Source organism: Emydura macquarii, unplaced genomic scaffold (assembly GCF_026122565.2).
Source record: "Emydura macquarii macquarii isolate MOO-44397 ecotype Brisbane River unplaced genomic scaffold, CSIRO-AGI_Emac_v2 contig_1363, whole genome shotgun sequence".
Classification (NCBI taxonomy): domain Eukaryota; kingdom Metazoa; phylum Chordata; order Testudines; family Chelidae; genus Emydura; species Emydura macquarii.
In genome coordinates, this window is record NW_027131500.1 from 7,850,089 (window position 1) to 7,875,772 (window position 25,684).

A 25,684-nucleotide genomic window follows, 5' to 3' on the forward strand; every position below is an offset into this window, starting at 1 on the left:
TAAGATATGTATTGAAAAAGAAACAATAGTTTTAAAGTAAAGGAAACTTTAAGATATACTTTGCCAGTTTTGGACCTGACTCAATTCCTGTGTACGATTTGTGCATCTATATTTGCACCTGCAAAATAAATTGCAGCAGCAAATTCGAGACAGTGCATCTCTGCCTACCTGGTACCCATAATCGGGAAAGTGATAAAGCAAAAAGTGCTCAAAAACAGAAAGCCTCCTCTTTGGACACATACCACATCCCCGTACCATGTATATATTCTTCTTTCCACTCAGTGATTTAGGACCAAATTCAGTTTTCACCTCGCACAAGAGTAAATCCAGAAAAACTGCATTGATATCAATGGGTTTGTTCTGGATATACAGTGGAGGAACTGCAAGAGAGTATGTCCCTTAGAGAAGGTTAAAGTAGAGGGATCAAAACTACTTATAACATTTTACCTACAATTTACCTTCATTTTAAGAAACTTTATTTGATATAGCTGTACTGAACTATAGAAATAAGGTATAAAAGTTAGACTAATTAGATTTGATACTCAAACAGGCAGAATTCCCACTAATTAAACGGATGTCAACATGTTATGTGCACTATGATAGTGCCTAGAGGCCAGGGTCCCATTGTATTAAGTACTGTACAAAACAGATGGTCCTTGACCAAAAGAGCCATGTGAGTTTTGTCTGGTTGAAGACTGTGGAATTGGGCCCGAAATGGGAAGGAACAAAGCAAATTGGATAAATTATCAAATCACAGATAATTAGAAATAATGGAAGTTGAATAGATTATGTATTTTAAAATGCCAGTTGGTGAAATCCCAGCCTCATTGAAGTCAATGGGAGTTTTGCCATTGACTTCAAAGGGGACCAGGATGTCACCCAGCAAAAATAAAAGTGGTGGGCTGAAGAAGCCACTGAAGTAAGGATGCAAAAAACTGTTTTCAGCAGTTGGGAGATCTATGTAACTGAAGAACTTTCTTGCTTTTCTTACAACAGGACGATGAGGTACGGGAAAGTCGGTTCAGTTTTACAACCTATGGAATGGGACAGTGTCTGCAAGCAAAAGATGGAGTGATGCCAAAGGGGCCAAATAATCCCATTCAAACTGCACCAAAAACCCATGATGAAATGAGGAAGGTATTCATTGACCGGGCCAAGAAAATTGATACTATTTCCAGAGCTTGCTTCCCATTAGCCTTTCTGATTTTCAATATTTTTTATTGGGTTATCTACAAAATCATTAGGCATGAGGACATTCACCAATAACAAGATTAAGGCTTTTAGTACATACAGTTTTGGCTGGCATGTTCAACAGGAGGTTTTCCATTACAAATGTGTACACAGATGCTCACTGGGATAGCTAAAAGGCACAAAGAAAAAGATCCCGTTTGACTTGCTATGCAGAGTCACTATTGGACAGATGAAGATATAATAACTGCTATGACTACGTTTCTACTTCATACTAAACAATCAACTTTTTCATAGTAAAATCACAAACACTATATTAAAGCTTTACTGCCAACTTATTTATACATACTTTTCATAGTGGTATAATTGTACAGTATTCTTTAAAGTTCCTTACAATTTTTTAATTCAACTGTATTTTTAAAATATATTACAAAGTGGATCTAAAATGTCTTAGAGGAGTCCCATAGTACAGATTATATTCAAATTTCTAACCCTCGTGTAAAGTTTACAAAGTAGCAATGAGCTCTAAAACTCAAATCCGAGTTCAAAGCACATTTTCTTGATTTAAAAGGCAATGACAATGGGTTTTGCAATGAGCACAGGACACATTTAAATTATATTCTGGGGTTCTTTTTAAACAAAGAAAGAAAAAACCTCACTCATACAAAGCACTTACAAAATGGATTATGGTTCCCCTAAAGCTTAAAAACATGTTGGTGTAATGCCCAAGGTAGTGCCAGATATCTATTGCCCAGTCTGAAGTGACCCATTAGTCAGACTTTCTGGTACTGTGCATCACACAATGGGAACAAGTTACTGTTTTTGAAAGATTGTTGCCCCCTAAGTATTTTTAATTACCTACAATCACCCATGGATAAATTAAAGGGAAACATTTTTAATCATTTTGATAGATTTTTAATTTTTTACATCAGGTAACTGTCCAGAAACCATGGTATCTGGGGAGATAAGCCAAATAAACTTGTGATGTCATTTTTAATTCAGTGAAAAGTGACATTCAAAACAAAATGGAAGGGAAAAGTTTACTTTTATCATAGATATGTTCTCTAGGTAGCTTTTTTAATGAACTTTTTTGAAGATGACAATGGCAAAATTTATGCACCAATACTTCTGTTATCAGTAAATGTTTGATATACAAGTACATAAAAATTACTGGGTCACTTTTCTTAAACTGAATGACTTGCTCAATTAGAAGATTCTGAAGATTTCTTAGATACTAGTTGGAAATATTTTGTACCTTAGAGGGGAAAAAAAAAACCTAAGTAGTTCTTCTAAAAATAAATCAGGACAATCTTCACAGTAAAAGGTAGAAGAAATTAAAACTGTTGGAGCAAGTTCTCTGCTTAGAATTACATAGTTTACATTAAATATCTATTGTGTAATAATTGAAAGAAGCTTTCTTAAAACAGCTTTCAGTAAAACAGTGTTGCCACTTTCCTCTCATGAAAAGTAAAATAAAGTGTTATAAAATGTGGAAACCTATAGACAGCTACAAGTAAGAGCATACTTGATGCTTTGAACTTGTAATGAAATTAAATAGTTGAGAATTGATTGTTGAAAAGTTTCTGTATTTTGAGCATATTTAAAATTTGTAGTTATTACTGCTTAAAGTGTATACACAAAAGCAAAACAGCTGGAGGCAAACATCTGCTGCATTGCTAGAGGCATATTGCGTATGAACCAGTCATAGCAACATATCCTCGCATTGAAGATTAGAACACAGCAACATTGTCTTTTAAAAATTTTTAAAAGAAGACAAAAACAATCTGGTTGTGCTAAATTGTCTCAGAAAACAATTGCATAACTCTTCAATTTTGCATACGGTCTTTAGGTCCTGTCCCCCCCCATTTAGTACCCAATAATTCAGATAGTTGATTTTGAGCAATTGTTTTGGGATCACATGTTGTATCATTGTCACAGATCTATTTATAAATCCTGCCCCCAAAAACTGAACACTAACTCATACATGTGCTAATGTATTATATACATGTGACTGAGAAGCTGGCCAAATGATTTGTCTCCCGCAAACTTAAGTACTATAATCTCTGGAAAGATTTGTTGGCCCATTTCTGCTCCCACTGTATTCTAGGGTAAAATATCCCAATTACTTCAAGAGGAGATGGACTGGGCCCATTATCACGAGACAGTCATAAAATATTACACAATTCTCTATTCTGGTCTTTTGCGCTTTCCTTTTTAAAGCAATGGCCTTGCACTCCAACACCAATAAAGGAACTCTGTTGGATAAATCAGTACATAAAATGTACTGGACTAGATCCTGAGCTGGAATAAACACAGTCCCTAGAGCTACACCAGTTTATACCAGCTGAGGCTCTCACCCAGATTGCATTTTTCCAAAGAAATGCAATAGGCTGAATGTCATGCATACACATACATGTTGCTTTTGAAGACGCTTCAACACAGCTGAATACAATTACAGTTAAACATTCAATAGTGGGAGACAAAGATTGAGAAAAGTAGGTATTCAGATGAAAGAATGAGATGAACAGACTTGAGAGCAAGATACAAAATGGATTGGAAACTAACAGTGGCAAAATTGTGTGGAGGGACAGAACAACTAGCAAGGAGCCGGATAAGATCAATAATTATCTATGAACACCTCCAAGTGAATGGGGGAGGGGGAAATCAGTGTAGCACACTATTTCTGCAACAACTGTACGTTAGTCATATTAGCAACTACTGCATATACATTGTAAATGCATAAACCTTCAGTAGGGTTGCTTTGCAGACATTCCTAATGAACTAAAATTATGTATATTAAATATGTGCATCGATACCAATGGGAGCTAATTATTGGAGTATATACCCCTTTAGAGGATGCAAAGTATTTCTAAGTTTATACATTTAACAAAATATACAGAACTATATTTTTAGAAACAAATCTGTGTTATTAGAATATTTCTGGAATGTATTTGCTTTAGTAATGCTCGTAAGAACAGAAATGGTGAGACAGAAGAGACAAGCTATAGTGATTTATTTTGTAACTACTGAACAATCATTCAGAAAGAAGTTATGATTTTTTCCAATTAAATAGTTGAAGTGCAATCTTGCCCCATCAAAGACAATGGGGCCAAGATTTCACCCTCAGAAGATAGGTTCTCATAAAAAATGAGAACCTAACAGTAACAATTGCCTACATAAGAGGCCTTTTCAATCAGCTATGAAACATTTATTTCAGCAGAAAGCACTATAGCCCATCAGCAGTTTGCAGCTTAAACTTTATTCAAAATACTTGTATTGTACTGAATGTAAAAATCCTATAATAAGATGGACAGAATTGTCGAATAAGATTTTAAGTTGTCTCACACCAGAAAAATACCAGCTACCCATTAGTGCCTATGGAAAGAGTCCAAAATACCAGCAGGCATGCCAACCAACCACACAAATCCAGGAATGATCTCTCAGAGCTAGGGCCTTATCAGCTAGGAAGGTCTAAGTCTTGAAACTGACTCTTTTTATAATGATAAAAAGGTATGGGTGGGCTATGGAAAGGTGGTGACAAAATGGCACAACACACCTACCCTACACTCATGTTGTTAGGCACGCCAAGGTTTGAAGAAACTGTAAATATTAAGGAATAGATTGTGAGAGCTATGCCACAGGTGTGGGTAGGGGGCAGTGGAAGAGCTGTGAAGAAAATTTCTGCCCAGGTCTAACAAACTGTTTTCCTGTGCACAAAAGTTTTCAAGGTTTCAAAATTTCCTGTCCCAGATCAGGACAAAAAAGTTGAATCTTGAAAATTTTCACAAACTGTTTTTTTTTTATTGGGGATTTTCAAACAAACAAAACTTAAAAAGTTCAGGTCAGGTCAATTGAAAAAACATTTCAAAATGTTTTGCTTCAATTTTGATCATTTTCAAACTATAATTAGCTTAATGGAAAAAGTCATTTCAAATGAGGACTCTGGAATTTTTCCTTTCTAAAAATAGTTCAAATGAAACATTTGAACTATTTCAAAAACAAAATTCCCAAATATTTTCAAGTTGAGAAACTGACCCTTTCCTCATGAAAAGTTTCAGCTTTGACCAATCAGGATTTTCAAGCCAAAACAAAAAGTTATGCTGAAAAATTTCCAAACCAGCTCTATTTACTATGCCTCAGGCAGAGCTACTCTGAGCTTCTGGTTGTCCCAAAGGTGTTAATCTGCTCCCTTCATTAAAATGGAGATTACTACTCCAGTGCACTGGCCTCAGTGTCCCTGTGTCTTGCAGAGAGCAGGCACTGCTCATGTAAGAGGCCTTTAGTTAATCCCTCAAGGAGGGAAGGCTTCTTGCACACACACAAGCCCTGTACAGCTATGCAAGAGCTACCACTAACTGACACTAAGTACCCACCGTATCTTCCTTTCACATTGACTTGCAAGTCAGTTTTCTGTACTCTTGCTGTCTATGGTGGTGCCCTGTAAGTTAAGAGTTGGAAAACCAAAGTAATGCATTGAGACTAGACCCCAAATTATTTCTCTAATGTGCCACACACTAGTTATAGAAGTGGAAGGAAATCCATTCTCCTAGAACTGGTGCAGTCATCTTGCAAAGGAAGCTGTGATCATGTGGCATGCCCCTCTACACCTATCAGTCTGGCTTGCAGTCTGTCTGGGGCAAACCACTGACCTTAGAACACTTGCTGCACACTCCATATTCCCCTCTCAAATGGCAGATTCCCATGGGGAAGTTAAAATGAGTTTATGCTGCTCAGACCAGCACCAGCTCCCCTCTGGTGCCTTCTTCCTCCCTCAGAGGGAGAGGGATAAGGTAGACGTGCAGGAAGATGAGCCTATGGGTGCATGGTTTAGTAGCTACTGAGCCAGAGGGCCAGTATGGCAGAAAACAGTATGGCACAAGAACATTGCATCCTTGGTCAACCACCTAAGGAGCACACTCATGTATCCTGCTTTCTTCAAGGACTGGAGGACTGGAGTTTCCAGACCACACCATCTAAAGCCTTATGTTATTGAGAGAAAATGAGGGGGGAAATTCCATGAGATCTGTGTATCCTGTTGTATTCAGCAGCTACAGGCCTCCTCATTTTCTAGCAGCTAACTCAGTTAAGGCCCTACTTGAATCGCAGGATGATCTTCAAATAATTTCAACTAAGTGGTGGACAAGAAAAATAATAATGGATCTTGATTAATGGTGGTATTTGGAAAAGCCAGATTAGGCCTAATTAAGAAAAATGTTCTGGAATGATATAAACACAAGTATTATGTTACCCAAAAAAAAGCAGCATAACTAGACTTTGGCTGCATCTATATTCCATTCATTAGGAAAAAAGTGATTGGTAAAATACAAAATTCAGAAGTCTTAAACACAACTGCTGTAGAAATCAAGTTCAATCACTTACTCTTTTGCAAGCATTGAACGTTTATGCAACTAAGTACTGCACTCTCAAAGTGTATGCAAAATTGTGGACTGTGCAAAGTAGGGTAATAAACTGAATCGTGGGACCTGCAATTTCCGCAATATCGCGAATGAAGTAGGGCCTTACTCATAGTTAAATTCCTCAGTGTAGCAGCTTAGAACATGGTTAATTGCCACACCTGGGTACAAATGCAAACCAACAAAGCAAATCCCTCCATGGGTTTAATAATTACTTTCAAGAAGAAGAAAAAGTTACATAATCAGTGTTCATTGTTTCCTGATGTTTTTAAGACTATAGTCCTTTTTTTATTTAGAAGTTACCTATTCAAGGGCAGATTTAAACTAACTCATTCCTATCACCATATTCTAGCTTCAAGAAATCTTGACTGCAGACACCAGTTGATTAAAGGGATTGGTGGAAGTCAAACAACTTGTGATTTTTCCCCTTTTGTCCTAGACTACATACAACTGGTCTTTCTGAATTTCCTTTCACATGTTTGCCCTCTCTCCTAGCTCCCTCCTTCTCACTTATCTTTTTTGCAGTGCTTTCTTTGAGGCTGTTTTATAAGAAGTCCAGTTTGAAACCTTAGATATGCTTCTGTACATAAGCTTCTCTTTAAGCAATTCAGATATGCACTTTGGACTGCAGGAATGAAGAAATGCTTCCACTTTGTACCATGGTAAATTACAGCAGTACTGTTTGATGATGAATTTAAAACCAAGATTAAGATTAAAAGATTAAAAAAAAAAAAAAAAAAAAAAAAAAAACACACAGTTAAGAACAGAGAAAGATTTTTAAAGTCTTTCTTAACCTTAAAACAATTCAAATGTATTCTTCCTAGCAATAATTTTATATTAGATGAAAATGAGTTCATATGATAACCAAGCCCAATTAAAACTTGTTGGAAGCAAGAAGGTGATTCACCTAATATTTACATTTAGCACTTATTAGCCCTTTATGTGTAAATTCTGCTCTCATTTAGACTGTTGTAGGAGTTAATCTGATCTAACAGAGCAGAATTTGGCCTTATAGCTCTAAACTGATGAACAATCTAATGAATTTTACAATACCCCTATTAAGTTAGCAAAGTATTTTTATCTACATCTTACTGTAGAAGATGCCACGTGGCATTTTCTAAGAGAACAACAGACAAGCATAACATTTTCTTTAAAAGGCTAAGCTGAAAAATATAAAAATCACAAATTAAACTGCTTGTTAACAAATAGAATTTCATTTTGCAATGGTTATAGAAATGGTGCCTTCAGGCAATGTTACGTATAGTAGTTTCTGAAATATCAGTTTGGAAGACTTGTGAAAGCAGGTTAGATTGCTAGAAGCACTGGCTTAAATGGCAGAAAAGTATCGACTCATCCTGCATTCTTGACATGCTTGAATATTATTGCACTTCTTCACTTTCATCTTTGTGAAATATGCAAGAGAGACATTTAAGTTTGTACTTTAAAATGTACAATAGAATGAAGTTAATAGATGAAATGGACTAAAATAAATATTGACGTTCCATGGATATGTAATTGTGCCATAAGCTTTCAACATAAAATTTTAACATTATATACAGTACCTTGTGATAGTGACCCAAGCTTTTTTAAAAGGCTACAGCAATATACAAATATAATAGTGTATTAATTACATGTCTGTGATTTTTAAACATATCTTCCTGTGAATTCTGTCTAAACAGTCAATGGCAGTTTTCATTTAGAAGTATTTCTTTAGTAAAATTCTATAAAAAAGTGACGCATGAATTTGATTAAATTCCTTTATATTGTATTACAGTACCTTATATTCAGCACTACAGCTAACATTCTCTGCAGACAGAGGTGTTAAAACATGTGCAGTTTACGGTATTGTTCATGTAATTGTAGATTTTGTTCTAAAATAAAGCTAACTTTTTCAGAATACTGCTCAGTATTTTCATATATCAATTCTGTTTGATCCACACAGCAGATCTTGACTACAGTATTCTGCTCTCCCTGAATGCATAGGATCTCATTTTAAGAACAATTGGTTATTTGTGTTTGTAAGAAAACAGAATTCCCAGATGTGACCCTAGCATGTGGATCTAAAGACCTGATCCACAGCCCTTTGAAGTCTATGGGAGTATCAAGTTAATAATTTTGCCCTAATACACTATGCTAATTTATATGAACAAAGAACCATTTATCTTACATTAGCCTTGTAACAAGCTGCAATATATTTCTAATGCAATATTGTTGTGCACTGACCTTATGGTGATAAAATATACACTTCCTGTTTAATGTAAACAACTGGACATTTGTGACTACCAAAAAATAGAATTCTTCTGACATTAGAAGGACTAAAATGAGCCAATAGTAAACAGGAGAACAATTCTTTTAATAATGTATTGAGGTTGTGTGAAAGACTGCGTTTAAGCAAACAAACAAAAAAAATCTATCTAAATAGGAAATTTCTTCTGAGACATCAAGTTAGAATGACTGGTTCAAATTTGTCTACGTCAGTGAAAATAAACCAGAATTTTTTTAAACTTATTTTGAAAAAAATTATAATACATTACTCACATCAATATGTATTCTGTACCTCAAGTTCTGTCATTGACAAAATGAAGCATGTCACCATTTTATTTGTTAGTACTAAACACACACACACACACACACACACACACACACACACCCACCCTCTAATGTCATCAGATCCTATGTACCTGTCCTCACAATTTAAACCCTCTCCGTATTCTAGACCTAGTCCAAAATCCCACTGAAGTAATTGAGAGTATTTCACGGACTTCAGGGAGTTTTGGCTCAAGCTTGAACAAGACAGGAAGGCCAGACTATAAACATAAACCTGACTTGTTGTGAAGAGCACTGTGCTACACTGCATCTATCCTTGGCACTATACAAATATATGTTCATTAGACAATCTATAGGTCTGATAAGCATTTGAGGGATTGTTTTAAAAAGCACATAACTTACCTTATGTAAGTAGCCTTGTGGAGTTAGACTTGTTCTGCACACGTGTAAGTGACATCACCACACATTAAGTAGTTGGGTCCTTTCTGGCTAGTCAGAGAAGACATGTGGCTCTCTAGCCCTCAAAGGAACAAGAGAGGTATCTGTTACATAGCAGGTGGCATCCCCACACTGACCTGGTATGAAGCTGACATATCACCCCCTTCCCCCAGTTGACCAGAAGATAGTATTTATGCTCATGTCTGTGCAATAAAAGCCTCCTGTTTTCACCTGAGCCAGGTGGAGCAACACCCACTGTCCCACTGCCAGAAACAGCTGCAATATAATTGCTATGGTTAGGAAAGGCTGCATCACCAGTGTCTTCTCCACCTGCATCTGTATCCAGACAGAGAACATGACCAGAGATGCCTCTACCAAGATCCCAGTGCAGATTTGCAGCAACTGTGGCCTGTATTTTCCCTTTCACAGAAAGCCATGCTGGGGAGATTGTCTGGTGTGAAAGGTGTCTATTGGTGGAATCTCTCAGGAAGCAGGGGGGAGAGCTACAGGCGGTGGTGGCTAGGTTAAGGAGCATCCATGCACAGGAGGAATTACTTGAGAGAATTCCTATGGAGCCCTCCAAGCCCGAGGAAGCTATCCAGCTAGAAAGGACTGCTGTCACATCACGGGGGAGGAGGATATGGCTTTGTCATAGGTAGGATAATGGCTGCTGGCTATTTCTGGCAGCAGGCAGTTCTCCATCCCTACTCCCAACCCAATGACCATAGCAATGAAAAACTGTCATGCTTCCCTGGCAATGAGTGATGAAGAATTGCCTCCCAAAAGGTGGAGGACAAGCTCTGTACCGGAGGGTCAAGACCACCACACCTAACAGGAAACATGGGTAGTGATGGTTGGTGACTCCCTTTCGAGAGTGATGGAGGCACCCATCTCAGCCTGATGTGGCATCCTGAGAGATATGTCTGATACAGGTCTCTGGCAGACAGCACGTTACAGAGGAATTGTGGAGGATCATCCAGCCCTTTGACTAACCCCCCTACCAGTGCTACTCACCCATGTGGGCACTATTTATATGTGTGGTATGACTGAGCACAACAGAAGTGATTACTGGGCTCTGGGAGTGAGGGTGAAAGAACTGGGAGCACATGCGGTGTTCTCTTCAGTCCTTCCAATCAAGGGTGGTCTCTGCCTGGGTCCCTGATGCATCTTGGAGGTGAATGCTTGGCTGCACAGATGGTATCACCAAAGGGCTTCAGCTTTCTTGGCCACAGGATGCCGTTCTGGGAAGGACTGCTGAGAAGAGATGGAGTCCACCTATTGAGGAAGTGAAAGAGCATCTTTGGATACAGGTCTGGCTAACATAATGAAGATGGCTTTAAACTAGATTTGATGGAGGCAGGAGACAAAAGGCCTCAGGTAAGTCAAAAACATGGAGACCTGGGAGAAGAGTCAGAATCTGGGGGTTGGGGGGGGAAGGGAGCATGGACCATTACAGAAGGGATAAAGGAGAGAAGAGGGAACATGGAGGGGAAATCAAATCAGTATCTTAGATGTCTGTGTATTTATGCAAAAAGTATGGAGAACAAACAGGAAGAACTAGAAATGCTAATGAATGATCACAACTGTGACATATTGCATCAGAGGTGGGATAACACACGACTGGAATATTGGTATTACAGCAAAAGATGTTTAGGTTGGACATTAGGATAAGCTTCCTGTCAAGGGTAGTTAAGCACTGGAACAAATTGCCTAGGGAGGCTATGGAATTTCCATCATTGGAGGTTTTTAAGAACAGGTTAGACAAACACCTGTCAGGGATGGTCTAGTTATTATGTAGTCCTGCCTTTAGTGCAGGGGACCAGATTAGATGACCTCTCAAGGTCACTTCCAATCCTACACTTCTATGATTTCATCTCCCAGGTTATTGCTCGTACTGCTTAACTTAATCACAGGACCTCATTTTCCAGTTATTAAACATTTGAACCAAATTATCAGTGATTCCAGAATTAAATGTGTGGCTCCTCATTTAATGCACATCATTCATTCTCAGCAAATGCTTCATTATTTGGAATCTGTCAGGAGTACTGCAGCTGAACCACAAGATGGCTCTCTCTCTCTCATATTTATTCATAAGTATAACGCATGCTCCTTTTAGTTAAGTGAAAAACTACAGAAAAAAAAGGGTACACACTCTAAATACTAATTCATTAGTAAAGAGAGTTTACAAAGGATAAAGCACTGTACAAACCACATCACTATTTGCAAAATAGCTAGTTTTCTAGGTGATGTAAATCTACTAAAATGAGTTAAAATAGTTGTCAGAATTGAGATATTAAATCTGCTATAGCCAGACCTATCAGCCTTATGACAGAGTAAACGTAAAATGTTAAATTTGATATACTTAATTCAGATCTTTTATAAAAGTGTATTTATAAAACCCAAAAGCAGTAGTTTAAGAGGATTAGAATTAGTTGTTAATCATTGTTCAATAGTTTTTTCTTAAACAGAAAATCAAGAGCTGATTTTTAAAGTCTTAGAGAAGTTGTTCAAAACAAATTCAATGAATTTAGAGTTTGATCCTAAACCCACTGAAGTCAGTGGGCATCTTTCAATTGATCTCAATGGGTTTTGGATCTGGCTCTTCGTGCTATTGATATTTGCCTGACTCAGTCATGAGAGAGACTAAAGGGTTATATTTACCCACAGAACAGGTACAATATGGGCAGCGGCGGCACAAACTTCCCATGGTGATCTGTTAGTGTACTTTAATTTTAACCTAAAAGGAGTCACTTTGTCCTTGGTGTTCAATCTCTGGCTTCTGTGGTTAAATCCACATCACAAAAACCACCAATCAGGGACATTTACTCTGAACCCAAATGCACTAAATGAATTTCCTGGCAGAAGTTACATAAACATTGCCACATTTAGGCAGCTGTTCATAACACTTCATCACAATTCAATCAAACTCATAGCTTTTTGTCCCTCCCACCAGCCCCATCAATCTTTACACGCCTGATTTGTTCAGTGAGCATTCAAATGAGTGTTTGACATCAAGCCAGTTCCAGGATACCGAGTGTTGTCGTCAGTAACAGTGGTTTGTCTGGTTCACTGAGTAAAGCAAGGAAGAGGGGGCTGAGTACAAAAGGCAAATCTATTTTCACAGATATGGAAATCAGGGCCATGGGCAAAAAAATACAAAAAGATTTATGACTTATGTGCCTTTGATAAAATAAATAGTTTTTGAATATTGGCTGAAGTGTGGAAAATATTCCTTTAAGTGCCTTAATATACTCTAAATTGGTAACAGCTGAGCAACATCAGTCCATTAATGCTTAAGTTAATTTTAAAAGTGCTGGAAGCTATTTTATTCATTGTAATACACCACAAGGATGGTGTCTCAGCTTTTCCGCTCCAAGGATAGCTACAACCCCACAGTGCCACAATTATTTCTGCAACAGAGTCAAATTTTCTTAGATACTTCTGCATCTCTGTTGACCCTCCGAATACCCATCCTCCTGCATCAGCAGGAATATCACATATTCTGGCAGCTCCTCTACTCACCCTGCTGGCACAGCTGCATCCTCTGTGCCACTCTCTATCAAATCCCTATACTCTTACTCCACAGGTCATTTATCCTGACTCTGCTCAGCTTCCTGTTTCCAGCCCGGTCTTGTCTACCAGAGGAACGATGGCTCGGTGGTTAAGGTGTTGAATCTAGGCAACCCAAGGCTCAGGCTCAATTCCCTGCTCTGCCATTGACTTCCAGGGTAATACTGCTTCAGTATCTATCTATAAAATGGGGATAAACAGCACTTCCCTACCTAACCAGGGCGTTGAGGATAAATATATTCAAGATTATGAGGTATTGAGCTATAGTAGAGCGATCATAGCCATAAAGGACCATAGAGAGACATTCCCATACTACCCATTCTGCTCAACTGATTCCACTGATTCACACAAACATCATATAGATACTGTGCTGTGTGCCTATTCTACAAACCTTAAGACATTCTTAAGTTGGAAAAATTCTGTAACTGAAGGGTTAATTCTGATCCATTTTCCTCTCTGATGCTAAGGATCCTGTACTGCACAAATGAAGCCAAGGTGCAGCCAATAATTTACTGCCCTAAGGATTTTTGTAAGGTTAGTCAATTTTTATCTTTAAATGGAATATTTTACCATGGTTGTCAACATGACGTGCTACTTCTGGCATATGCAGAAGATTCCTGAACAAAATGCATTCACCAATACCAATGAAAATGGTAGTGTTTTTCATTACAATTTCTTCCGTCATATTTTCCTGATTCAGAGCCAAAATTTTCAAATGAGCTATTAAGTTTGCAAATATAATTCTCTCTCTCAAGGTCTGTCTTAAGTATTCACAGCATGCCAATCACCATAGCACTGAGGTTCAATTTTGCATATGCACCCAAGATTTGAGATGAGGTCTATAGCTACCTACTTCATTCAGACAGATACAGCCTCTAAATTTGCATGCACAAAATTTGCATGTCATTGTTTAAGAAGGACAGAACAAGAAAGGGTTATTTGTCAGTGTTCTTGTGCAGGAACGCATCATACTGAGATGTGATCTAACTTTCATTATGGTCAATAGCAAGTCTCCCATTAAGCAGCAGTGGGACCTATCCAGGAAATTTTCCTCCAGTCTCACTACTAATAGCATTTGCCTCAGTTTGGAGCCTGAGCAGTTTATTCAGATGTTCTAGAGATAAAACAGGTAGCAGAAATGATTGTTACGTACAAAATGCACTATGGGTGAGAAAGAAGGTTTACATATCAGTTTCTCAAAGTGTGCTCATCCAATACTCTGGGTGTCTGTACATCTACTATAATACAACATGCCCATTGTCCAACAAATGGATTCTTCCTATACCCCTAAATCCCTTCTACAGTATCTGTGTATAAAGTCTCTTCCTCCCCAAATTTGCTATTTTTCTGCTCAAGTGATACCAAATATGTACTGTATGAAAAAAATAAAAGCAAGCGCTACTGGCAGAAGAAAGTGCTGGGCTTGTTCTAAGCAGCTGTAATATGATGGGGCAATAGCAAAAGGAATTCTACTTACGATATATTGCATCAGCTTTCAGAACAAAGGGCTAGGACATCAGCATTATTTCAGAGAACTAGTATTTGTCATTCAGTAGGCACTGATAGAACGTGTCTGGAGAATGGTCACCAATAATATTTCTTAGACAATGCCAGTCTAAGTCAGGGCATTTTTTTTTTTTTTTTTTTTTTTTGATTTATTAACTAATATGACTACCTGAGCATGGTGGAAAGTCATTCCGAGAGAAAAATATTTAATTTATCTCTGGAATCTAATTAGCATTACTCAAAAAAAAAAACCACACACACCACACACACTGAAATATCACCTTCCTGAAACCTCATTTTGAAAGTTTTCAGTCTATTAGTGTCTCTCAATGATAAACCACCACACTGAAGCCTATGGCAAAATTCATCCCTTGTACAACACTAGTGTTGCATTGGGCCTGTGGCTGTTAGTTGGTGAAATACTTAAGGTTGCATTATATCTGCAGTTATCCAAGATATGGCTAACAACTTCGGTGTTTTGAGGACATATATATGCAGCAGCAGAATCTGAACCTGAAAATCTGAATTTGCTTGCTTCTACTTGGATTTGACCAGAACTGAATTAAACTCTCACTGAAGTCAGTGGAAAGACTTGCATGGACCTCAATGGGATTTGGAACATGTCTAAGTTAGACACTAGATGCAACTGTATTTACCAATCACATACCAAACTATCATCAAAAGTAATGTAGAAAAAGCCACACACAAAACACTAGCACTCCGCTTCAGCAGTCAAACCTCAGCTGTGAGTTATATCATGGGTTAGTCACCTGCTAAGATAGTCTGTGTGGCACAGTTAAACCTGATTGACAGCTGCAATGATCACCAAGCACATGATATTTCAAGAGTTGAAGAGCAGGCTTATGCCCAGAATGGAGCAGTACCATTCAGATCAAAGCAAGAATAGTTTATCGCCTCAGAGGTCAGATACGAATTTGAAGACATTTGACCATGTTTCTAGATACATTTGGATAAAAATGTTAAAGCGGCTCAAAGAATGCCAGGTATCCATGCCACCTAATCCCTCTTTTCCCTTCCTGCCTCCTCCACTCCCTCTGCCCCTCCCCTCTCAGTGTAGAACTTCTATTTTATTACTGTAACTCCCACTTTAGCATGTTATGTCTATATAGTATTGGTTTTGCATCTTAGACAAGTTGTAGAATTATGGAATTATACAATACTACTGGAGATCCCATGAAGCACGTGGTATTTGGAAACATACATAAGTTCTAGGTCATTTCCCTTTTGTACTTTTCAGTGTGTTTCTTTATGGAAAAAAATTAAAAACAAATGGAAGCCTTCAGTATGCAGAGACAATCAAGATTAGAAAAATATTCTATCTATCCCACCCCTTCTTTTTTGTCTTTCACTATGTAAGCTCTTTGTGAAAAGGACTTTCTATTGGTGCCTACCACAGATTTGGACACTGGACAAATAAACATGCAAGTTAGAAAAAGGCATGCTCCTACATTTCTAAAGCGCCTTTTATTCTGAAGTATTTCAAAGTACTTAGCAAATTGCATTTCTGTTAAGTGGTAATCAGGCTAAGTACACACACATTTGGCAGGAAATCCTTAGTTGGTGTAGTCATAGCTCAAAAAAACCCAAAAAAACCTACCTACCTCAGAGTGATATCATGATCCCACTTAACTCAATAGAAAACCCCCGTTTACGTCAATAGGCCGGGATTTCACTCAAACTTTAGACATCCATTAAATGCAGCACACATTAAACAGTGTCCAGTGCAGATTTCTTTAAAGTTTAGGATAGGAAGTGAATACCACCTTTTCCACTTGAAAATGCAGGGGGGAATTGAGGTACACAGAATTACATTACTGAAATTGCAAACTGGCCATGTGAACAACCTTATATAATACCTATGTTTTTTCAAAGACTCCTTAGGAACATATTAATGATGTCACTGTCAGGCTGTCTGCAGTGGCTAAGGAGCATGACTTAAGAAACAGGGCACAAACCCCAAACTGGTTGAGTTCTATGATTAGATTTCACCAATCATGCATCAAGTGTCAACTCCTCAGGCACTACAACAGCCTTCACATGCAGTCACAGATCGGAGTAGCCAAGAGAACTGTCTATCTTGACAACCAGGTAAGCTTGCCTTTGTGATAGATGGTCCGTTACATCAAAAAACCAACAATATTCAGGTTACTTTCAGTTCCAAAGGACTGATCTCTTCCTTTAGGTCAATTGCACCTCAGATCCCACATCAAAGACAAACACTTATAACCAATCCTCTTATGCACTGCCTAAATATTTATTAGCAAAGAAAAAGAAATAAGATAGTGATGTTCAAGTTTAAGCCAGATAAACACACACACACACACCAGTTATGGTCTTAGGTTCCAAAAGCTGGTAAAAGCTTCTATAAGTAAGCAAGCTTTAAATCCTTTAGGGCTAACTCAGGCAAAATAATGGGGATCTCTTGTTTATACTTTGAAATCTTCCCCTCCCAGTTCAAGCAGCATAGAGATCCAGTTTCTTTTTGTCAGGGATTTTTATTCCCTTCCCCCAGAGCTCAAGTTGATATGATGAGTCCACACACACATCTCCTCTTCATGGATGTTGTGGGGAGCAATTAAAGTCTTTGTTCTCTAATGTTTCACAATGGCATATATGGCCTTCTTGGCATGTAAAAAGCCAGTATTTTACATTAATTAATGCTCCTTTTCTAACTAATGACATACACAGAGGTTTATAGTGCAAATACTCAATATAGTGCAAATACTCAATATAACCTTAACACAGGATCCAGATTTTATAAGTGAGATTACTACATGCAGCATCCTACAGGGCTTTCATAAAGTCTATACACTTAACACATTCTTATAAACTGAAGAGCTATTGTAACAATGCTAGCACACAGGTAAGGCAAACTGGTTTCCAGCTATGTATTGGTCAGTGTTCAGCTGAGGCCTAGGGGCCTTTGCATGAGCTGCACCTGCTCTGCCTGCATCAGTCACCTCCAGAAGTTTTTCTTCTTACTGAAAATGCATTAGTCACATTCCTTAGAGGAAACATCATGTATCTTTGAATAACTGCATCTCTAGAAAAGCAAAATGATAAAGTAAGAAGCTGCAAGATGTGCAGATGTTAGTATGGAAGTTTCTGAAATGAGTTTTAAATCTGAAGAATATTTGATTCCTTCCATTTTGATTGATATAAATGTGTATGCACAGTGATAATACTTCATTAATCTGCACAAAATGGATTTAGAATGATTAATCTTGTAATACTTCATGTGATACATGAATATTCTCCCAGTACTCTTATGCTGAGGTCGTTTCTCAGCTTTTCAGCTCCCAACTTTTCAAATTAGTCTACTAAACTCAGAGTCCAGCCTATTAAACAAGTATCAAACAAATCAAATGCATTTTACATCTTTTTGACGTTAAGCACAACGTACATACATTTAATCAGCTCTGAAAGATACTGTATTTTTGTAAAAGTGGAGAGAAAATGCCACCAGGTGTTCTCTTTTAATTCAGTGGTTCTCAAACTTTTTAAATGGAGACTCCGCCCCCCAAGGACTTTTGTCTAACAATTATGCCCCCCCCCCTTTCCCCTGAATTGCATCCCCCTTTCAGAAAAAACAGGGGGGCCTTTCCTGTGCTGTAAGCCCTGTTTTTTCCCCTGAAAGGGAAGGGTTCAGTAGAAGGGGGGGTGCGATAGTTAGGGGGTGCATTCCATGCTGTAGGCCCTAACAATCACACCCCCTTCCCCTGAACCCCCCTTTTCAGAAGAGAATAGGGCCTACAGCCCAGGAAGCACGGCAGCAGCAATGCGAGGAGCAGCGGCAGCGGGGAGCAGCAAGCACTGGCAGTGGCTCAGGAAGCGGGGGCAGCAGCAGCAGCGCAGGGAGCATGCCTGGCAGTGGCAAGGGACTGCTGCTGCTGCTGGAGGTGGACAGCGAATGCTGCTTCCATCTCTGGGGAGTGTGGAGCTAGACCAGCTCTGTCCCCTGCTCCACACCCCCTTCCCAACCCTATGATCCATCTTGTGCCCCCCCCCCCCCAAGGGGGCCCACCCCTCACTTTGAGAGCCACTGTTTTAGATGTGACACTGCAGATGAAATTTGTATGAAAATAGGTTGTTTGTGGGACTTTCCCCATTTCCTGCATTGAATCTTGCTGTGAAACTCTACAGTGCCTTAATTACAAAATATTCTGTACCCTAGGGAACCCAGAGAGGGGAGAAGGAACTGTGCGAAAGGGATGAAACAAACCCTAGTTTTATTAACTTAGAGGAAAAAATGGTGATTCCTCATTCTCCCACATAAAGGTTCAAGTTATCTTGTTTGACAAGTTCATTTAGAGTCTATTTTTACTTGTTATGCACATGATTTCTAGCAGCGTTAAATGCATTTAGTATCAGGCATCTAATGGAAGTAAGCCTACAAACTGGCATACTAAGGCATCTGGCAAGTCTACCACTCTGTTTTATCTGTGTTCCAATAGCCCACCTACAATGTTACGTCTTTCCTAGGGGCTCAGTTGCTACAGATGGCAATTAGATATCAGGGATGGTAGAGAGTGCAGAAGCCCTTCTGATCCCTTTGAGATCTACTCACCTGTGTAAAGACCAAGGCCATAATTAGTCTTGAGTTGTTAATTTGAATCCTAGCCCAACTAATTAGACACAAGGGTCACATTTACATAGTTTTGAAGGCTGCAGGATCAAAGTAAACAAGGGTTTATTTAACAAGAATATATAATTAATTCTAATTAGATATTAAGTGACAGTTACCATAGGACTTTTGAAACAGAACAATGTGAGATAATGGACGTTTGCATGACTTACAGAATTATCAGAAACCCATTAACAGAAGGTCTTAATGCTATGAAAGTGAAGTGTTATAAATCCTCAGTATGTTTTGCAGAACACAATAACCAGCTTCTGTAAAGATTGTGGGCAGAGTTCTTAGCTCATCTGATTTCAAATAATATAACTGAGGACAAACATGGACCTGATTCTGCTGTCACCCCAATAATGGAGTTCAGACTCCCTCCAGATTTACACCAGCATAAGAGAACAGAATGAAGCCCTATGACTTCTTGCCTCTTTAATGTGTAATACTGGGAGTTGCTATCCCCTCCTCACACCAGAAAACAAAATTTAATATAACCCTTCTACCAGGTGTTGTTGGCAACTAAAAGAGCCATGCTCAAACATGTCAGAGTTCCTCTTAAAGAAAATAAAAGAAAAGCCACTGGCTGAAGTCCCTACAAACAAAACTGGGTGCCCCTAATGGGCAATACTTCCCTTCTTTCAAGCACCGAGTCAGTGTACAAGACAAGGAAATCTTTATTGGGGGGGGGGGGGGGGAGAAAAACCACTATTGTTTTCTCAAGTTTATATGAATAATAATTAAAACAGTCATCCCACAAATTCTTTTGCAGTAGTCCATCTCAGTTTCCCCCACTTGATAGTGTAACCACCACCTCACTTTCCCCTCTGCTGTACCCCACTCACAGTTTGCTGTCACTGGTTACTGAAGTCCCAGAATATGGGAGTGCACTCAGATTCATTTCCAGCCCCTAGCAAGCAAGCAAAGCAATCTGGCTTCCATGAAGACACCTTGCTGCCACCTCCTACTGAAAGATTGCCTCTGCACTATATATTCACCCTACTACAATAGTTTCTAGCCAGGTCTGGCCTAGATGCTTAATCACCTAATCTATCTATAATTATAACTTGAGTGGTACTGGGTAAGGAGCATGGCTGCTTGCTTGGTCAGTTTGTCCTTTTCCACTTATAACTGAAGTCATATAACTGGGTTATGTCGCTACACAGGGGGAATGCTTAGAGCAGAGTTCACTCAGCTCTATTGTTACAATATGTATCAAGGGGATGGGGATTTCAATAGTATATAGAACTGTGGAGAAGAGTCCTTGTGAACAGGAATTCACACTTTCCAATCCCCTTCTGTCTGGCTTAAATCTGAGCCCAAAACTACTAGACTGTGCAAAACAGATTTTATTTATTGTGACTGTACTCAAGGCAAACTAAATACAGTTCTGCTGCCCATTTATCATACAATAAGGGTAACAACATCTCTTTACCCATACAGCCCAAATTTAAAAAGAATTTTAAACCAAAACCACCAAAATGTTCACACTTGGATGGTGGGTAGCAAAACATGCAAATAAAGTCTGCTCATTCTCTCTTCCTTTAATTGACCAATAGATGGCAGCAAGGAGTTCTTTCTACAGCCTCACACACAGGCTTGCAATAAAAATTGCAACACACAGACCAATGAGCCAGCTAAATTGTCCAGTGGTAGTGTACTACTATGTATTAATCTGAAGTTTAAATACTGATTTCCATCTGTGAAATGATATGGAGGCAATGCACTCAGAGCTTAATACTGACGAAGAAGAAGTCATTGTTAAAATTCCACCACCACACTGAAGGAAAGATTCAAGGGTGATGTAGCTACTACAGGTAGAATCTCCCCATCTCTGGATGCTACTCAATCATCCCTTCTACAGCAGATTTACACATTATTCCTCAGCAGGAAATTGAGCTGTCTTAACAGTATTTTTTCCCAGGAACAAGTTATAAACATTTTTAGCAAAGTGAATCTTAATGTAAAATTACTGCCTTCATTGTTGGTTATGCAAGAGCTTTTTTGTTTTACTAGGATGACAAATTAGTACATTTCCCAGTCTTTTTCACACACATGCACCTATGAGGTTTATCACAAGGACTCTATCAACAATCCTCCGTATCTTGTTAAAATATTGGCAGTGCAGCATTGGTGCCTTGGAAAGAGGCCTTCATATTGTTTTCAATGGAAACTCCTGGTGATTAAAGATTGGCAAGGACATGGCTGTGGGGGTGTGGTTCCCTCTTAGGATTCCAGCAGACACATGGCTCCAACGCTATTTTTGATGGCAAAGCTATTTAAAACATATACACTGATCCCACCATTGAGCTAATGCAAGGGGGGACAGGCGCACAGAACCACACTGATTTCAAAGGGGCTCTGCATAAACACTAGGGACCACCTGGCTCAAAATGCAAGATCAGAACCCATACAAATTCCTTTAATCATTCAAATAATTAAATATTAAATTTGATGCATCAACAGTCCCAAATATTCAACTCCCACTAAAGTTACAATTTGTTTAACATGAATTTTTCTTAATTTTATAAATGTTTCATTTAATTGTAATAGTTATAAACATGTTAACAATACAATACATGTATGTAAAACTAGTACTGAATAACGGGAATAAGAAAAAAGTAGTTAGGAAAAAGTTGACTTTTCTGGCTTAGTGTCTGACCTTCCATGTACAATTAGTGCCACAAACGAGATCACTTCTCAAGAATGATAGCTGAAGGCAAAGGAATACTGATTTACCCTAAAATGCTAATTTCAGTTATAACTGATGGTTTATAAATTATGAGCAATGTGGCATTGTTCAAAGTGAATTCACCTTTTAACACCTGTTTTGACCTTTCCCTGGTTCAGTAGGGAAATTTTTAGCCTTTCACCTTAAGTTACTAAGGCTGCAGCTGCAAAAAAAAAAAAAAAAAAAAACCTGAAGACTATCACAGCTCACATATAATACCATCTTTTTGCCTGCTTCTTACTCTTACTTTGGAAACTACTGCAAGAAATCTATTCTGCTGTAATGAACCCGGAAGAAGTCTGACATTAAGAAAAAACACAGAGGAGTATTCCCCTTCAGAATTTTTGTATGAATTTAAATCCTGATAACCTCAATAATACAAATTTCTCTCTTATGGCTTCCCACTGTAAATTCATTATTATTAACCCTTTCATTGTTGAAGGTATTTGCAGCTAGAGACTGGTACCAATTATATATCTAAATTCAGCCTCATATACCCTAAGTAATCAGTATAGTGAGATTTCCCTCTGAGAAAATGTAATTTTTAATAATATTTTGATGATCACCGACTACATGGCTAGAAAATTCTATGCAAAATAGACTCCTGGGTGCTAACTGGTACTCAGAGCAAGATGACAGGCACCTTATAAATACTGAATATAGAAAAATAATTTACTGTTATCATAAAGTGCCAGCAAAGACTCAAATAGACTTAATATGTAGAACTAATATTTAATAGAAATAATATATACCTGTAAATGATCAGAAAGATTCAAATGGACAAAAAATTAATGGTAGGCTTTCAAAAGGGCAGCATCCATTTCATCACATAATGGAGTAACTTCTACAGGCTCACATCCCATAATAGCAGCAATATAGAGTACCCATTTACTACAGCCATTAGAATATGCACCACAGGGACTCTTCACCCCACTTTCCCTTGTATGTCCATAAACAAAAATGAAAGGAGACCACCACATGGTAAATATCATAGGACAGGGCTTCACCCCAGCTTCCAAGCACACACCACCATACCCAGTCTTCTTTAAGACAGTTTATTTTTTTTAAATAGACAAGTAAACAGAAAGCTATCTTTTACCTCACTCCTTTGTCTCAGACTCCAGGGCCATTCCTCCCAGGGGTCTCTAGTATTCCTGCTTCCAGGAGCTTCCCAGTTTTAGACAGCTCTACTTCCTTCCTAGAGTTGCACCCTCAGGAACTGCTTCCCTGAACACCTAGCCCCTTATTCCAAGTGCCTACTACTGATGCTAGCACCATTCCATTATAGCTGCCCTTCTGCAGGCACAGCCCATCTCAATCACTCTCCCTCCACCTCTCATTTCCAGCCCTTTGTATGCCCAGGTGTGGCCCAGTCCCCTTTAATTGGCTGGATTGGGCTCATCTGGTCTGACTCGCTCTACTCACAGGGACCTGGTACCCTGTAACACACCTGCCCTCTTTTCAGGGAGGAAAACAAAACAAAACAAAACAAAACCAACCCCAACCCCAACCCCACACCCCTTTTTTCCCCCTCTATTATTTTTACAATGACATTCTCTATAACACACTTCAGGATCCTAACATGTCCCCAGCCCAACCAAAATATTCCCCTTAATCTTTCAACCTATCATGAACACCCCCCGCCCTCCCCCCACAGCATTTCACATAAATTCCTCTAGGTCATAGAGTCTTGTCCCAGTTCCAGGGACTCTAGCATTGTCCCTCCAGCACAAATCCCTAGTCCCAGTCACTCAGAGTCTTATACAGTGGGGTCAGAGTTACGTCTCCAGATTCACTAGGCACAAGTAACATACAGTCTTATCTTCACATGGGTTTTCAAAAATTCTAGAGCACTCCTACAGTTAAGGAGAAAACAGTGCTAAAATCACTACTTGTTTCTTTAAATAACTTTCTTCTGGGGGCCCGCCAAATGCTTCTGCATGTCAGGGGTTACTGATGATATTTAAGAGGATTGCCAGCCATTTCAGAGAACGCATGGAAAAAAACAAAGTAGCAGTCCAAAAGATTATATTCAGGCAAAATAAAATCATGCTGCTTTTGGCACAAATTCAAACATCTTAAAAAGGTTTTTGGCCCAGGGTGAGGGGCTCCTCATGTAGCACTGGAGCTTGAAAAAAGACATCAGGCCTGATTCTCCACCACCTTGCACCCAGTATAGTCATTACACCTATGCCAACTGGGTGTAAAATGCTACCAAATTGGAATGATGAGGGGTTAGGCAGTGGAGAATTAGGACCATTGGGTTCCAGTTCTTTTAGGCAGAGCTAGGGCGGAGTTTACTCCTGATCTGGGGGGTTAATCCTGGTGTGACTGTAACTCAACCCGTCTCTCTATTATAGCTGATCAGAGCCTCTTTCTCATTTTTTTTTTTCCTTTTTCACTCTTCCAGGGCAATAATAGATTAAGGAAAAACTTCCGGGAAAGCATTAGTGATCATCTGCAGAAGAAATAAGAATTAATTGAAGATGGGGTTCAAACTGTCCCAGTTTGTCCCCTTGTAACCAAACACACCTGCCTGAAGCTATTCTGCAGTTTGAGAGTGGGAAAATCAGGAACAGGCTGTGTGCCTCTGGAAGATAGAATGATTGGGGGAAGAACAGTTTAACAGGCATTCTAAGGGGGGAAAAACCTCTTTGCTCTTTTCATCTGGATTTATCTTTGTTATGAGGCTCAAGACCTGGATTTAAAAAGAGTAAAAGGGTTTATGGATTGTACAAGGATCTGTGTTATGGTTTACATTTAATACCTGGTATGGTTTATTGGATCCATTGGAATTACAGTTTAGCATTATTGGATTGGTGTTTTGTGTCTGTAACTGAAAAAGAAAAATTTGTTGGCCCTCTGAAAACAGAAAGGAAGATGGGATATATTGTAAAAGCAGAGTACAAAGAGCCAAGTAGAGCTCACTGGGCCTTATTTTCCCCTGGCCTTGATCTCTGTGTTGTCTGTCACAGTTTTGCAAAGTGCTTGTAAAATACTACCATGTTGATTTGGCAACATTTTACACCCTTTTTGCACTGGGTGTAAATATCTACACAGGGTGCAAGGCAGCAAAGGGGTCCCTCCAGTGCAGGGCTGTCTGTGCTTAGGGAAGGCCTAGAGAGAGTGCCCCTAACCAAACAACTGGAAGGGGGAAGAAAGTTACCTAGGGACTGGAGAGCAAAAACCTGCTTGGAAGTGATCTTTAACTTTACAGCAGGTCTGCTTCCTGTAATTTGTTTTCCTCTATTTTATAAATAAAAGGAGATGAAGTGCAAGGAGAAAAAATGCTGACTGAACCTTTCACATGATGCTGCAATCCCAATAAAAACCTATTTTTTTGAACATGGAAATTCACTAGGCAATTCTCTGAGCACCACATGCCAAAGGGGTTACCAAGAACACGCAGGCATATGTTGTTAGTAGCAAAGATTGTTTCTTAGGGCTTGGGCTAAAGGGCTGTTTAATTGTGGTGTAGACATTTGGGCTTAGGCTGGAGCCTGGGCTCTGGTACCCTGAGAAGTAGAAGGGTCCAGAACTCGGACTGCATTCGAGCCTGGACATCTACACTACAATTTAACAGCCCCTTAGCCTCAGCTGTACGGAACAATCCTGAAAGCCCAGGTCGGCTAGCACAGGCCAGCC

At 38.9% G+C, this 25,684-nt stretch overlaps 1 protein-coding gene and 1 long non-coding RNA gene across 3 annotated transcripts in view; one reads left to right on the top strand and one right to left on the bottom strand.

Moving 5' to 3' along the window:
* GLRA3 (glycine receptor alpha 3) overlaps positions 1-1,276 on the top strand; it is a 126,312-nt gene extending 125,036 nt beyond the window's left edge. Inside the window, exon 9 of the mRNA XM_067551973.1 lies at positions 997-1,276. Within this exon, the coding sequence (XP_067408074.1) occupies positions 997-1,266 (270 nt within the window). The 3' untranslated portion in view covers positions 1,267-1,276. The remainder of the gene's footprint in view (positions 1-996) is intronic.
* Positions 1,164-23,315, bottom strand: LOC137155443 (uncharacterized). Of its 2 annotated transcripts, none has more exons than XR_010920461.1 (4): positions 23,139-23,315; positions 10,602-10,862; positions 9,552-9,669; positions 1,164-1,360 (listed from the first exon to the last, which is right to left on the bottom strand). It is a non-coding gene; the product is annotated as an uncharacterized lncRNA (long non-coding RNA). The 2 variants fall into 2 exon arrangements; XR_010920462.1 differs by having other exon boundaries at positions 1,166-1,360; positions 9,552-9,663; positions 23,139-23,312.
* Between the last annotated feature and the right edge of the window lie 2,369 nt (positions 23,316-25,684).